Raw genomic sequence first — 15,825 nt, 5'->3', positions numbered from 1 at the left:
GCAAAATGGTGATATTTGCTGGCTTTATCTGATGCTGGTCTCAGACCTGGATCGTTCCGCAGGAAGAGAGCATAAATGCAGATAATGACCACAAAGCAGCGCTTGAATGCAGATGGGGAAACATTCATGTTCAGTTTTTCCAGCATGCCATGAAAAAAGGGCCACAGTCTTTTTATCGCTGCCATCATACCTGAAAAGAACAAAGGCACTCGTGAGGAACAAATGTCAGACATGGAAAAAAGGAAAAAAAAACAAAAAAAAAACCTGGTATTCTGGAGGGGGTAGGGGTGGGTAGGAGAGAAAAGGAGGGGGCAGGATAGAGGTGAGAGAAGGAGGGGGGATTCTGGCAGATTTGACGCCAAGCTGAACATCCATCCGAGAGACGGCACACACATTGATGAATCACCTTGCCTGCATGCAGTTCCCCCCCCACCCTACAGTCCCCCCACCCTACAGTCCCCCCACCCTAAGTCCCCCACCCTACAGTCCCCCCACCCCACACAGTCCCTCCCCCCACACAGTCCCTCCCCCCCACACAGTCCCTCCCCCTCACAAACATTCCTCCCCACAGTCCCCCTCCCCCCATACATTCCTCCCCAGTCCTCCAACCTCCGAGGGGTCTAAACTAAACGTGCATGCGCACTGGTCATTTACTCAACCTTTCACTCACACACATGCACGAATTTCCCCACACCTGTACTGCAGTACTGCATGGTGGCATGTCCTGTGTGGCTTCAAGGCTTCAGCGCTGCAGAAGTACATCCTTCGCGAGACGGTCGCATAACCTCCTCCACAGCGCCATGCATCACAGGCCTGAGTTTGAGTTCAGATCGTGCGCTCGCGAAATCCGCGCACCGCACACACGTAACCAAGAACAGGCACGCACACACCCCACGGAGAGTCATTTGTTCCCATTTCTACCACGTCCATGTGTGCTGCCTACATACCTCTTCACTTGCAGAAACTACTGACTATTAATATATTGCAGTAACTATTAGTATATTTTATTAATATATTGTAATGAAAGCACGCACAAAACGGTGTAAAGCAAAAACAAAATTAAAAAATAAGTCTCTTTACTTGCAGCAACAAAAAAATTTCTCTTTGCTCGCAGAAACTACCGACTATTAATGTATTGGCGGAACTATAATAGTATATTTATATTAATATTTTGTAACACGGTTCGCACACTCCTTGAAGCTCCTTGAATTTCCTGGAAAATGAGATTCCATTTTCCAGGACTTGAAAGTCCTGGAAAAAAGAAAAAAACTCCTTGAAACTCTTGGAAACTCCTGGAAAATAAACCTTTTTGGTGCACTGTCCCTTACATATTTGTATCCTCTTTTGTTTTTTGTTTTTTTTTTTGTAAGAAAATAAGCCGACATCGGTCATTTTGCCGCCAAAGGATTGATTGACCTGGGTTAAGGTTATGTTCATTGATTCTGTATGCGGTTGTAAAGTGTAATAAAATAACCAATGAAAAGCATTAGAAATATATGCTCTAACAATTCATTGGCTGTTGATCGATGACACCGCCATAATCTCCCTGTCAGTACCATATTGACTTCAATATTGAGGAACTGCATAAACGTCTCTGTGCGGAGAAACTTTTCGGCTGCAGAACGGAGAAGAAAAATGTCCAAAGTTTGTTATTTCAACACCGCGTGGCTCAGCCATCCCGACTATCGGGATTGGCTTGAAAGGGTGTCCATCCACAAAGCAAGATGTCGTGTGTGCAAGAAAGTTGTAGATATTTCGAACATGGGCGAAAGCGCGCCCAAAAGTCATGCTAAGGGAACCAAACGCGTGCGCTTGATGCAGCAGATGGCGGCCGATTCCCGTTTGCGAATTGCAGATTTTTTTGGATCGGCAAGCACATCGGCACCAACAGGTATCGTCATATTTGTTTATGAAATAAACTATTAAGCGTAAAACGCATCTGCCGTAATTGGATTTCAATGAACACATCACGAAAAATTCCATTTTATAAATTTGACTTTTTGTAACCAAGGGAGATCGACTTAGCACAGCGAAAATAACAGTGTAACGGGTTGTCTCCTCTTGAATGATTATGAATCATGAGTGAAATAATATCCTTATTTCTTGAACACACAAACTGTTTCAATTTATTTTAATGGTACCAAACCAATAAATAAAATAAACATTGAATGATAGGAAATTATGATTATAATATAATATAATTATATAAAATACTTAATTGAAGCTTGTAAAACGGTAAATTATTACTAAGGTTATGATAATAAATTTTTTTTATCATAGAAATTGTTCTAAAGTTTATGGCTTTGGAATCAAACCGACTGAGAAAATAAACCGTACTGATATTTAATGAAGTAATAAAAAAAAAACAATTAAGGAACAATTTTAAAGTTGTGGTTTTAATTTAAAGAATTTTTTTTATATTACTGATGACTGCTGATTTATTTAATAAATTGTGACATGAACGATGTTACAGTGGATCCGCAGATTGAGGTTGATATGTAAGACCGGCATCAGCCAGCACAGCAACTACTGCAACACCGAGACCAACAACAATACAGGACTTTGTCACAAAGGATGAGGTGCTCAAGGCAGAGATTCTTTGGGCTTTACATGTTTTTGAGTCCCACCAGTCATGCAGGTCCTGTCAAGGTATTGGAACACTTTCACAGGATGTTCCCAGATAGCGGCATTGCATCACAATTTCAATGTGCAGAAAAGAAGGCTTCCTACTTTCACGTATTTGGTCTTGCACCGCACTTCAAAGCGCTTCTGAAACAAAATGTGAACAGCAGTTATGTGCTACTCTTTGATGAGTCCTTGAATAAAAAAAAATCAGAAGAAGCAGATGGATTTTTACATCCGTATTTTGGACAATGATGAGGTAAAATCACGATACTTGGACTCAAAGTTTGTCGGCCATTGTACTGCTGATGACATGCTAGAGGAATTTAATACCGTGTTGGAGGGTTTAAATCCACGCAACCTGAGACAGATCAGCATGGACAGGCCCAGCGTGAATTGGAAGTTGCATCGCAGCATGCAATCACATCCTGCACATCCTCCATGTGGACTGCATATCCTCCATGGTGCGTTTCAGACCGGCGTGGAGAAGTCGGAGATAGGAATTTATTCACTTTTAAGGGCCCTAAACACCCTGTTTCGTGACTCACCTGCACGTAGAGAGGACTATCTTCGTGTCACAGATGGCACCAAGCTACCACTAAAATTCTGCAAAACAAGATGGTTAGACAACTCGTCCTGCACACAAAGAGCGATAGAAATATGGGACAGTGTTTGCAAGTATGTTTGAGAAGTGAGAAAAGAATCAGTTCCTCACCCCGACAACCAGTCCTTTTCCACTGTGAAAAAAATTGTTCAAACTCCCCTCACGCTGGTAAGGTTGAAATTCTTCCTTGCCGTATCCCAGGATATTTCACCATTCCTGACAACCTATCAAGATGATCGGCCCTTGTTGCCTTTTATTTCACTTGATTTGCATGAGTTGATACTAAGCTGACTTCAGAGATTTGTAAAGCACTCAGTCACAGAACCTCTCACACCTGTAAAGTTGGCATCGTTTGATGTAAGAAAGGATGACAACTACGCCGATCTGTCCAAGAGTGACATTGGACTGGCTGCGGACAAAGCTCTGAAAGAAGCTGTTTGCTCCAAGAAATCATCCGAGAGAGCAGTTTTCGAGTTTCGCAATGAATGCAGACGACTTTTTGTGGGATTAGTGTCAAAGCTGATTGAAAAGGCACCAATCAAATATGCCCTTGCCAGACACTTAGCATGGCTGGACCCAAGACATTTCAACGAAAAGGAAGTAGCCATCTGCTACAAGCGCAGAACAGTGAGTGCCCTTTGTGACGCCAAGTGGATAACACCAGAAAATGGCGATGAGACTGTCCGCCAGTACTCAAGATATCTGACTGACGCTTCAGTAAAACACGCACACTTCGATCGAAAGAAAGATCACCTCGGCCATCTGTGGCATGCAGACATTGCAAAAAAGCAGGAGTTCTGTAATCTGTTGGAGGTTGTGAGACAACTTTTGCTTCTGTCCCATAGACGGACTACAGTTGAAAGGGGCTTCCAGATAAACAAAGAAATTGAGGTGGAAAATCTGAGAGATGAGTCCTTAATTGCCCAGACAGTAATCTGTGATCATCTTCACAATGTCGGAGGGTTGCAGAAAGTTGAACTCGACAAGAAGCTGCTATTGTCTGCAAGTGCTGCACGAAGGAAGTACCAAGATTACTTGGATGAGCAGAAGCGAAATAAACAGCTGGCCTCTGTCTCGGACAGAAAACGAAAGATAGAAGAAGAATTATCGGACTTAAAATCGTGCCAAAAAAGACTCAAAACAGAAATTGACTCTATGCAAAAAAACGGTGGACGAGTTTTCATTGAGAGCAGAAAGAGAAAGAGTTTTGTCATTTGTTCGTAAAGCTAAGTTTGAGAGAGTCGTCCAAAAAGAAAGAAAAATAATTGATCGAGTTCGAGAAACTTGTGGAAGAAAATGTTCGGCTTCTGAGAAACCTGGAAATGCTTGTGGCACTTACGGATGACATGCCAGTCAGTTCAACAAAGGTGACTTGTTGATAACAAGTGACATTAAATGCAAAAACTTCTGAGAAAGTATGTAAAAAGTATTTCCTTCACAGATTTATTAATATATACATTTTCTTGTCTGATACAATAAAACAGTGTTGTGTGAAATTGCCTTTAAATATTGCAGCTTAATTGCGGCTTTTAAGATAAGTATGTAAGAGTTTTTTATTTTTCCAAAGATTTATAGTGATTTCATTAATATATACGTTTTCATGTTTCATGCAGTCAAACAGTATTGTGTGTAATTGCCTTTTAAGCTTACATATTGCAGTTCAATCAGGACTTTTATGATACGTACAATTGTACATGTATCTGCAAATGCTTGTTTATGCAAAAAAGTTGAGAAAGTATGCAAAAGTGTTTTTTTTGTTAGCAAAGATTTATAGTTATTTAATTAATATATATATGTTTTCATGTTTCATACAGTAAAAAAGGTATTGGGTGAAATTGCCTTTACTTGCATGTATTGCTTGCATGAAAACAATTAATAAAAAAGACTGATTACAGAATTTTGTGCGTTCCTTCAATCAGTAAATTGTTGAACACAAGGTACAACACAAGCATTATGTTTCCTTGAAAATGACAATTTGTCCTGGAAAACTCCTGCAATTTCATTCAGTCAGGACTGTACGAACCCTGTGTAATGTTAGCAAATCATCCAAAACGGAAACAGCAAAACTGCGGATGGAATTGGACCCCTGTGGACTGTGCCATCCATCATGGATTGCAAAAGAAGGTTGTGAAGCACGGCATTTCACTCAATGAAGTTACACTTTCTGCACATTCCATCATCTTTTCTTCACTCAATATAATCGTCCGAACAGTAGAAAAAGTAAAGTTTAATGCTTTGTTTAAATAAATACACCAAGTTATAAAAAAAAATCGCTAATTTGTTAAAATTTTCTGATTACACTCCAGATTTCGACACTCATTTTGTTCACCAGATCCGATTCTCAAATCCGACAAAGTATTTCGATTATATACTTTAGTTCGTGAGAGTAGATCATGTTTTCTAAATCGAGGCGTGTTTGAAAAGGCCAAACAAAATGGCGGCTGAAGACCAGCAACCACAGAGGGCTGACCAAGATGGTGTGCCACCATCTTGGTAAGGCTTGTTTTGGTTTTTGTGATGAGCACCCCCTAACTTATCTTGAAAAGGGGTGTTTTAATTAACCCAAACACCCAATCTTCACTCTTGCACTTCCTTGAAGTTTTCTTCGCGTGCATGCAAAGTTTCAGGCTGCGAGGTTTTATTGTTTTGGAGTTATGGAAGAGACACCCACACTGACACACACACACACACACACACACACACACACACACACACACACACACACACACACACACACACACACACACACACACACACACACACACACACACACACACACACACACACACACACACACACACACACACACACACACACACACACACACACACATTGCCTTTTATTAGTATAGGTGTGTAGATAGTCCTTGGTCCCTTGTCAAGGGGTGGTGGGCATGCGTTAGTTTGTTTGTATTTCACCGGTGTAATGTCTTTCCTCCCCACCCACCCCCTCACTCCTTTCAATCTTTCCTCCTTCACACCATCAGTCCGTTACCTCCCCTTCATCAAACATCATTTTGACAATCCCTCCTTCACCGCATCGGTCCTACCTTAAATCCCGTTTGGTCATCCCTCAGTCCGGCGGAATCCCTCTCCATTCTCACATGCACGTTCATGGCACAAAGCATGATGACGCTTGGCGTTTGTGGACTGCAAGACAGTGCTTCTCGCATGTGAAACAGTACGAACGGTACATAGGACGTTTTGCTCACACAGGGAGGGCTGAGGGCTCTCGTCACGGCCTTGGGCGTATGCAGGAAGGGGTGAGGGCTCTCGTCACGGCCTTGGGCATATGCAGGGAGGGGTGAGGGCTCTCGTCACGGCCTTGGGAGTATGCAGGGAGGGGTGAGGGCTCTCGTCACGGCCTTGGGCATATGCAGGGAGGGGTGAGGGCTCTCGTCACGGCCTTGGGCATATGCAGGGAGGGGTGAGGGCTCTCGTCACGGCCTTGGGCGTATGCAGGGAGGGGTGAGGGCTCTCGTCACGGCCTTGGGCGTATGCAGGGAGGGGTGAGGGCTCTCGTCACGGCCTTGGGCGTATGCAGGGAGGGGTGAGGATTCTTGTCACGGCCTTGGGCGTATGCAGGGAGGGGTGAGGGCTGTATTGAACATTCCATCAGAGTGACATGGCATTTTCCACAAGCTGGATCATGGACCCGCCCACATCGGATGGGCACCAATAAAAGGAGAGGCCCGCACCGCCCGAGACAGAGAAGGCTCGTGAGAGAAGGAGGAAAAATAGCATGAGGGTGAAGAAAGAAAGGTTTCATGAGCAGTTGGTGTAAAGCTTCTGTGGTGAAAGAAACTGAAAGGCGAATGAGGAAAAGTGGGGAGGGGAGGAGAGGGGGGGGCAATAACACCCCTTACACGAACGTTGTCCTGCGATCTCGATACTGTCAGCCACGAAGGACGAGGAGGGTGAACGGCAGCACCTCATCGATGTGGGCCTGAGGAAGGAGAAGCTGAAGCAGAGGAGGGCAAGTCGCATATCGAGCTGGTGTATATGAAATGCCGCTGCGGACTCTCCTACTGGGTCTGGGCACCTCAGGGATGCGGCTGCATGTCCCATCACGCCACATCGCCACTGCCAATCTTCCGCATCCATTTTCCTCCGCATTCTCGAGTAAATTTTGGTTTGCGCAGCCCCGTCGAGCTGTGTGAGGTGAGTGTTGTCTTCTTCTTCTCCCCGTGAGTGAATGATGGCCACGTGTCCTTTCTGTAAATAAGATTGTGTAAAGAATGAATACTTTACTTTCCGGTGTATAAACCACACGCCTGTTTTTTCACCCTCAAAATAAATTAATATATTGATAGTTTTATTTTCTGATTGAGATCCAAATACGTTTGTTTGTACATTAACTTTGTATGGAGCAAAGTGACGGAGGTATCAACAACATGCTGACTCCCATGTCTGCTTAATTTCGTCTAAGTCTTATTCTCATTTTCAAGAAGTTGAAGAGACAGGAGAGGAAACCAAGAAGTTTTTATTTTTCTTTATTTTTTTAAGATTATAACGAGGATTTTTTTTGTTAATAGAAAATGGAAGAGGAGGGATTGATACCGGTATCATACATATTTCTTATGGATTTGTGTCCCCGAAAAGGGCTGTTTGGGTTTGATGAAGCTTTTCAGCTCAACCCGAGGAAAACCCTATCAATGCTTTCCTTGTCGAAGACGGCACTAACTCCTTGTCCGAATCAGGGTAGAGCAAGTCCCTGTCGCTGTACACGTCACCGTCACCATCACCATCATTTGCAGCATACTCCTCTCAAATGATGTCGCCCTCTGTGCCGTACATGTCGTTGGAGATGCAGCATTTCAGAAATGCTCGCTTGTTGATGTCCAACGGTATCTCCTCCCAAACCTTGACGATCCAGCCGCAGATCATCGGAAGGTCAACATTTCTCATGCTCTCGATGAATGCCCGCAGTCTCCCAGTTCACATAATGCTCAGCCAACGTAGCGACGGGAGTAATGATGAAACTTCAACCAAGATACATGTGGCCAATGCTCCTCGGAATCCGGGTCGAAAATCCTGGTGGGAAACACATCACGAAATGTCGATTTTCAAATGATGAAAAGTCCGGGAAATAGGAAAGTTCGTCTGTGGTGGCTCCACCGAAGTGCAGCTGATGTTCCTCGAAATCTGGGTCGAATACAAAGGCCTGCAAAGTAAGAAAGTTCGTCTGGTCGATGCAAGTAATCCGCGGGAAGCAAGTTAGGAACCGCTGACAAACAAGGGGAAAATAAGAGAACCAGGAAGAACGAAGAGAACCAAAGGAAGCCAAAAGAACCGAGCAGCATTGGTACTTCTTAAAGCTTCACCATCCCACGTGGCTCCTCGCTCTCGTGAGATCCTTCTTCTTCCTTTAAAAACCATATCCTACCCTCGTATAGAAAAGTACTCGGGGTTGATTGGTTGTTCCGAGTTTTAAACCACACCCCGCTATCCAGCATTTTCTAGCATAGCATCAGCGCGTGAGGAACAAGCTTGGTGGATTAATTCTGCCTGCATTGGATGTTCATGTAGAAAACAATGCATGTAAAAAGATAGTCACCACTACAAGTCCCTCGTCTATTCACCCCTTCTGCTGCGCACCAACAATGATGCTGGCTGGAAACTTGTCTTTGGGCAGTGTCTTCCTCTTGAACATGACATATGAGGGAAGCTTGCCACGCAAGCTTGTTTGAGTTGGGTGCTCCGTTATTGAACTCCAGCTATTGTGAATAATTCTTCTTTTGATGTGAGACCAGGTCTTCTTAATTTGTGTTTAATGGCGTTTTCAGAGCCACGAGGCTCTATATACGTCACACACCGAAACTCCGAGCGTCTCCGGGCGTCTCCAGACATTTCCGAGCACGACGTATTTAATTTGTACACACGGTTAATAAAACGCTGGACAAACTCTTAACCTGAACCGATTTTCAAAATTTAAATGGCGAAATTGAGCTTAACAGCAGTTCCGACTGCTACAAAAGTGTTCATTTGGAATATAATTGAAATTCAGCATTGATTGTTTTGAAGACTGATTAATTTTTCTATACCCGTATATTAACCGCATCCCCAACTTTTACCTCTTTTGACGATAAAAAGTGCGGTTTATACATTGGAAAGTACAGTACGTGTTATCGATAAATCTGCTGTTATGTGCCTTTTGCTTTCTTGCTGGTAAATATTTGTTTTTAAATGATGGCTTCTGTATGTAAGAAATAATTGTTTGTTGTTATTTCCAATCAGTCTCGTCTTTTCTTTTATTGGTCCGATACAGTGTACAAGTATAGTTAGATGGGAAATTGTACCCCACCTGATTTGCTTTGTGAGCTGGTGCGTACTTGGCAGCTCTGCTCAGCTGCACCTGATACGGTAAGTTAACGCAAGTACGCATCGAGGGCACGAAACTCGTTTGGTGCAGTCAATGCACTGGAAATGGTAACACGCGAAGTAGTGTAACCCTGCCAGGATCGGCGGTACCAATTGGCGTTCGTGGTTGCTTTGCAATACGCCCGCACGCAGAGTTATCTGTGCCCGGCGGCCTGAGAACCTGGCGTTCGGGAGGGACTCGAATGCTTCCCCTTGTGGCAAGCCTTAAAGCCCTGGTCCATAACAATACTTTATAGATGTACACACATTCTCATTGCAATACCTCATAGAGGTACTAACATTCTCATTGTACATACTTTACAGAGGTACTAACATTCTAATTGTACATATTTTACAGAGGTACTAACTTTCTAATTGTACATACTTTACAGAGGTACTGACACTCTAATTTTACATACTTTACAGAGGTACTAACATTCTAATTGTACATACTTTACAGAGGTACTGACACTCTAATTGTACATACTTTACAGAGGTACGAACATTCTAATTGTACATATTTTACAGAGGTACGAACATTCTAATTGTACATACTTTACAGAGGTACGAACATTCTAATTGTACATACTTTACAGAGGTACGAACATTCTAATTGTACATACTTTACAGAGGTACGAACATTCTAATTGTACATACTTTACAGAGGTACGAACATTCTAATTGTACATACTTTACAGAGGTACGAACATTCTAATTGTACATACTTTATGGAGGTACGAACATTCTAATTGTACATACTTTACAGAGGTACGAACATTCTAATTGTACATATTTTACAGAGGTACTGACACTCTAATTGTACATACTTTACAGAGGTACGAACATTCTAATTGTACATATTTTACAGAGGTACTGACACTCTAATTGTACATACTTTACAGAGGTACTAACTTTCTAATTGTACATACTTTACAGAGGTACTGACACTCTAATTGTACATACTTTACAGAGGTACTAACTTTCTAATTGTACATACTTTACAGAGGTACTAACATTCTAATTGCACATACTTTACAGAGGTACTAACATTCTAATTGTACATACTTTACAGAGGTACGAACATTCTAATTGTACATACTTTACAGAGGTACGAACATTCTAATTGTACATACTTTATGGAGGTACTGACACTCTACTTGTACATACTTTACAGAGGTACTAACTTTCTAATTATAGATACTTTACAGAGGTGCTAACATTCGAATTGTACATACTTTATGGAGGTACTGACATTCTAATTGTACATACTTAACAGAGGTACTAACATTCTAATTGTACATACTTTATGGAGGTACTGTTGTGGATAAGCGAAGACAGGCCACACGAAGGATCCTTCGCTCATCTGCTTTTAATCACGTCTCCTGCTCCACACTCAATACCACAGGTATTCACATTGTAATTGTACATACTTTAGAGAGGTACTCACATTGTAATTGTACATACTTTATAGAGGTACTAGCATTCTAATTGTACATACTTTATAGAAGTACTCACATTCTAATTGTACATACTTTTTAGAGGTATTCACATTGTAATTGTACATACTTAATAGAGGTACTAGCATTCTAATTGTACATACATTATAGAAGTACTCACATTGTAATTGTACATACTTTATAGAAGTACTCACATTCTAATTGTACATACTTTATAGAGGTATTCACATTGTAATTGTACATACTTTACAGAGGTACTAACATTCTAATTAAACTCCGCCATCGAAGATCGGAGGTTACTGTTTTCACCCCTTTCTGTTTGTTTGTTTGTTTGTGAACAGTATTACGGAAGAACTCCTCAACGGATTTCGACGAAGCTTGGTGGGGGGATTAGGTATGGTCCAAGGATCATGCCATTATATTTTAGACTTGGTCCAAAATCCAATATGGCCGCTATGGTGGCCATTTTGAAAAAAAATTTTGAATTTTTTTTTTTGCATTTCTACATGTTTTAAGTGATTCCCCCCCCCCCCAAAAAAAAATTGTTAGAGAAAAAAAAACTTTTGCAACTTCTTTTTCAACAAAATTTCGATTTTTTTTTTTGCATTTCTACATGTTATAAGTGATTTCCAACAAAAAAAACATGCCAAAATTATAATTGCGGCTGATTTTGGAACTTCAGGTGGATATACCCACGTAAAATCAATTTCTGTCTCAAGGAATCTAGTTATGACGAATGAATTGAGTATGTAAAAGTTAAAAGTAAAAGGGAAAGTTGCAAACTATAACTCTGTGAGCACTGTTGACGTCAAATTGAATGAATAGGATATCAGGTTCACTTGAGTGACCTTGCAGTATTGGCGGAGGTTTTGCACTCAACCGAGTGCTCCCCCTCTAGTTGTACATACTTTATGGAGGTACTCACATTGCAATTGTACATACTTAATAGAGGTACTAGCATTCAAATTGTACATATTTTACAGTGGTATTCGCATTCTAATTGCACATACTTTAGAATGCGAGTACATTGCATGCTTTGTCGAGGTGCTCGGTTGAAAAAAGATTTTGTGTGTCATACTGGCTACCACCAGGTGGCATTTGTGGCTGATGTTAGCACATTATGTGGAGACACAGACAAAGAACCAAGAAGGCATCAGGCAGTAGCCTGATAGGTATGACGAAAATCATGCAAATTATGACACCGTCACCTTGCTATTTGAACATGGTTGCAATTTGATACCTGTATCTTGAAATATTTCTGAGTTATCGTCTTTTTTTTTTTTGTCCCTTAAATTTTTTTTTTAAAAACCCTACTCTTTAACATTGGTGGCTTTGTTGCCATGGAAACGATGTTATACATAAATGGATTGCTACCATTTTGGAAATTTGTCATCTGTACCCCAGCCCCGACAGAAATCTTGCATTTTAATGACGATCAGACTATCAAATGTGCTCGGAATTTGTAGGTGATGTTTTCCAACTCATTTGCGTCAAGTTTGATGTCGCATCATGCAAACACTTTTGGTTGTGTCTGTTTTATGCAAATTATGTCACTGTCACCTTGAACTTTGACATACATGGTCAAAAAATATTGACAGCCTCACTCTTGTCCTTCGGAATCCTCTAGTAAAGTTTGACGAAGATAGCTGAAAGCGTTCATGAGTTATCACACTCACAAACATACAAACGAGAAAGACCGACGTGATTAAATATTTCAATTTTCGTCATAACAAGACCCAAATGCAATACCGTTTATGCGAGGGCATTAAAATATACCGAATACATCATGAAGAGTATGCAAGCTGTCGCGGGCACCCTGACCAAATTCCTGCCCTGACTTCCTGTGTCAGAGCAGCGACCCAACCAGGATTGTAACACTCGTCATAGAAACTGCTTTGGCAGAAATAACACCGTGGAGAGCTTGGTTCATGATGTGATCTGATGGGCCTCAAATAACTGGAGAATTAACCAGTCCATAACATGCTACACAAATAAATATAATCTACTCAATTAAGTGTGTGTGTGTGTCTTCAATAACTCTAAAACCATGAAACTTAGCGGCCTGAAATTTAGCACACCAAGGGAACTCTAAGGGAGTGCATGAGTGAAAATTGGGTGCTTGGGTTAATTAAAACACCCCTTTTGAAGATAAATAATGGCCTTATTTAATTATATCCTTTATCAAGGCTCATCCTTGGTCAGCCCTGTCAGCTTGCTGGGGTCTTAATCGCCATTTTGTTCGGCCGATTCAAACATACTTAGATTTGGAAACGTGATCTCCTCTCACAGACTAATTAAAGTAAATAATCAAAATATATCACGTCGCATTTCAGAATCGGATCTCATTGACAAAATAAGTGTCAATCTTGAGTGAAGAAAAGATTCGGGAATATGCAGAAAGTGGAACTTCATTGAGCGCATTGCCGTTCTTTTGAACCTGTTTTTGCAAGCCATGGCGATACAAGCCACAAGGGTCCTTTTTTTTCTTTCAGCAATTACATACGCAATTTTCCTTTTACTGTTTTGTGCGATCTGCTTTCATTACAAAACATAATATAAATATGCTAATAGTTGCTGCAATATATTAATAGTCGGCACTTTCTGAAAACGAAGAGGTACGAAGACGGCACACATGGACGTTGTACAAATGACTCTCCGTGGGCTCTACACATGCCTGCATGCTTGGTTATGTGTGTACGGTGCGCCGGTTTCACAGGCGCGCCGTTCTAACTCGCACCGACGTCCGTGGTGTGTGGCACTGGGGAGGAGGTTATGCGGCCATCTCATGAATCATGTGCTTCTGCATAATGGGAGCAGATATGCTGCAGCACTGAAACCACATGGGGAGCGGATGTTCTGCGATATTGAAGCCACACTTGGACGGGCCACTGTGCTGTGCGGGTATGGAGGAAAACTGTGCATGTGTGCGAGTGAAAAGATGCATATATCACCGGTGTGCATGCACGGACAGCATGGATCACGAGGAGGTCGAAGGAACAATTATGGGTGTGGGGGGCCTGCGTGTATGCAGGCAGGCCTTTGCCAGGTAGATAGCATGGATTTTAGTTTTTAAATGCTCCCTCCTGGTTTTATATAAAACACGGTGGTTTAAAAGAAAACATTGCTGTTTGGCCATGTTTTATTGCCCCAGGAACACCCTGGTATGCTGCCTTCCCTCACCTTACAAGGCCTTCTCTCCCTCGCCCCTTATGCTGCCTTCCCCTCCCCTCATGCTGTCTCCCCACCCCCTCGTGCTGCCTCCCCACCCCCTCATGCTGCCTTCCCCTTCCCCCTCCACACGTGCTGCCTTCCCCTTCCCACCCACACATGCTGCCTTCCCCTTCCCCCTCCACACATGCTGCCTTCCCCTTCCCCCTCCACACGCGCTGCCTTCCCCTTCCCCCTCCACACGCGCTGCCTTCCCCTTCCCCCTCCACACGCGCTGCCTTCCCCTTCCCACTCCACACGCGCTGCCTTCCCCTCCCCCTTCACACGCGCTGCCTTCCCCTCCCTCTCCACACACGCTGCCTTCCATGTCCCCTCCCCTCACGCTATTCTGCTCCAAAACCCACTCCACCACCATACAACTCTTTGGAGGTTGAGGAGAGGACGGGGCGTCAGAATGTGTGAATTGGACAAATGAAAGTATATATATATATATATATATATATATATATATATATATATATATATATATATATATACATATATAGTAGAGTAGGCGTAAGTCGGCAGCGTGTAACTCGTCACTTCGCCTAAGTCGGCAGCGTCAAAAAGTCCCGAATTTATCTCATGTTAAGTCCCTATGAATAAAGGGTCATCCCTCTGTAAGTCGTCATCTCTAAGTCGTCACTTCGTCTAAGTCGTCAGATGTTGTCCGTTCCCACGTAATGGAAACTCAAGTAAATTACCACTCCTAACTCGTCACACGGAACTGCTGCCTCGTGAGAATCCCGATTTCATGGAATCATGATGCTCGCTCATTGGTGTACACCGCCAGTGATAGGCTATTTATAACTGCGTACACACGTTGATCGCACTGCAGGCAGGACAATGGCGACAAAGCGTAAGCTTACAACTAAAACCTACCAAGAAAAATACGACATTATCCAGTTTTGCGAGGCAAACCCACTGATGAAGAAAACAGCCACAGCTGAGAAGTTGGACATCAAACGGCAAACATTGAACGATATCTTGAGGAATAAGGGCACGATGCTTGGACAAGTGGAGAAGATCGCGAGGCCGGTGGTAAGTGTGAAACGCGTGAAATGTGTGTCCTTTGAAGATGTCGATGACGCGCTCATCATCTGGTTTCGCAAATGTCGGCTCAGCCAAATATTCGGTTGGACGGTGAAATGTTGCTGCTGAAGGCACGTAAATTCGCTGCGGACCTCGGGCATGATGATGCCGAGACCTTGCCGATGCACTGGATAGACAGATTCAAAGTGAGGTGGGGAATCGGCAAGGTCAAGAGGTGCGGCGAATCAGGCAGCGTGGATTCGGCAGTGGTGCACGACTGGAAGGATGGCAAATTGAAAGACATCTTGGAAAGGTTTCAGCCTCGGGACGTGTACAATGCCGATGAGACTGGGCTTTTCTGGCAGATGCCGCCAGAAAAGTCTCTGGGGTTCGTTGGTCAATCCTATCATGGTGATAAGCAGGCGAAGTTGTTGTCTTACAGTTGTTCATTATGTTTACTTTTGATAAACTGATTCATGAATTCCATCTTTGCTTGATCACTTTCCAACTCACCAATGAACCCCCACCTATGCCCCGAGGATTG

The 15,825-nt window shown here is 42.7% G+C and overlaps 1 protein-coding gene across 1 annotated transcript in view; it reads right to left on the bottom strand.

Moving 5' to 3' along the window:
- PEX26 (peroxisomal biogenesis factor 26) overlaps positions 1–15,825 on the bottom strand; it is a 42,915-nt gene that overhangs the window by 3,582 nt on the left and 23,508 nt on the right. Inside the window, 1 exon segment of the mRNA XM_085898139.1 lies at positions 47–190. Coding sequence (XP_085754265.1) covers positions 47–190 — 144 coding nt within the window.

Source organism: Eptatretus burgeri, chromosome 10 (assembly GCF_056783735.1).
Source record: "Eptatretus burgeri isolate ZD-2024b chromosome 10, Ebu_testis_v1, whole genome shotgun sequence".
NCBI classification, from domain to species: domain Eukaryota; kingdom Metazoa; phylum Chordata; class Myxini; order Myxiniformes; family Myxinidae; genus Eptatretus; species Eptatretus burgeri.
Note: the sequence above shows the minus strand (reverse complement) of the source record. Positions and strands in the feature narration are given on the sequence as shown.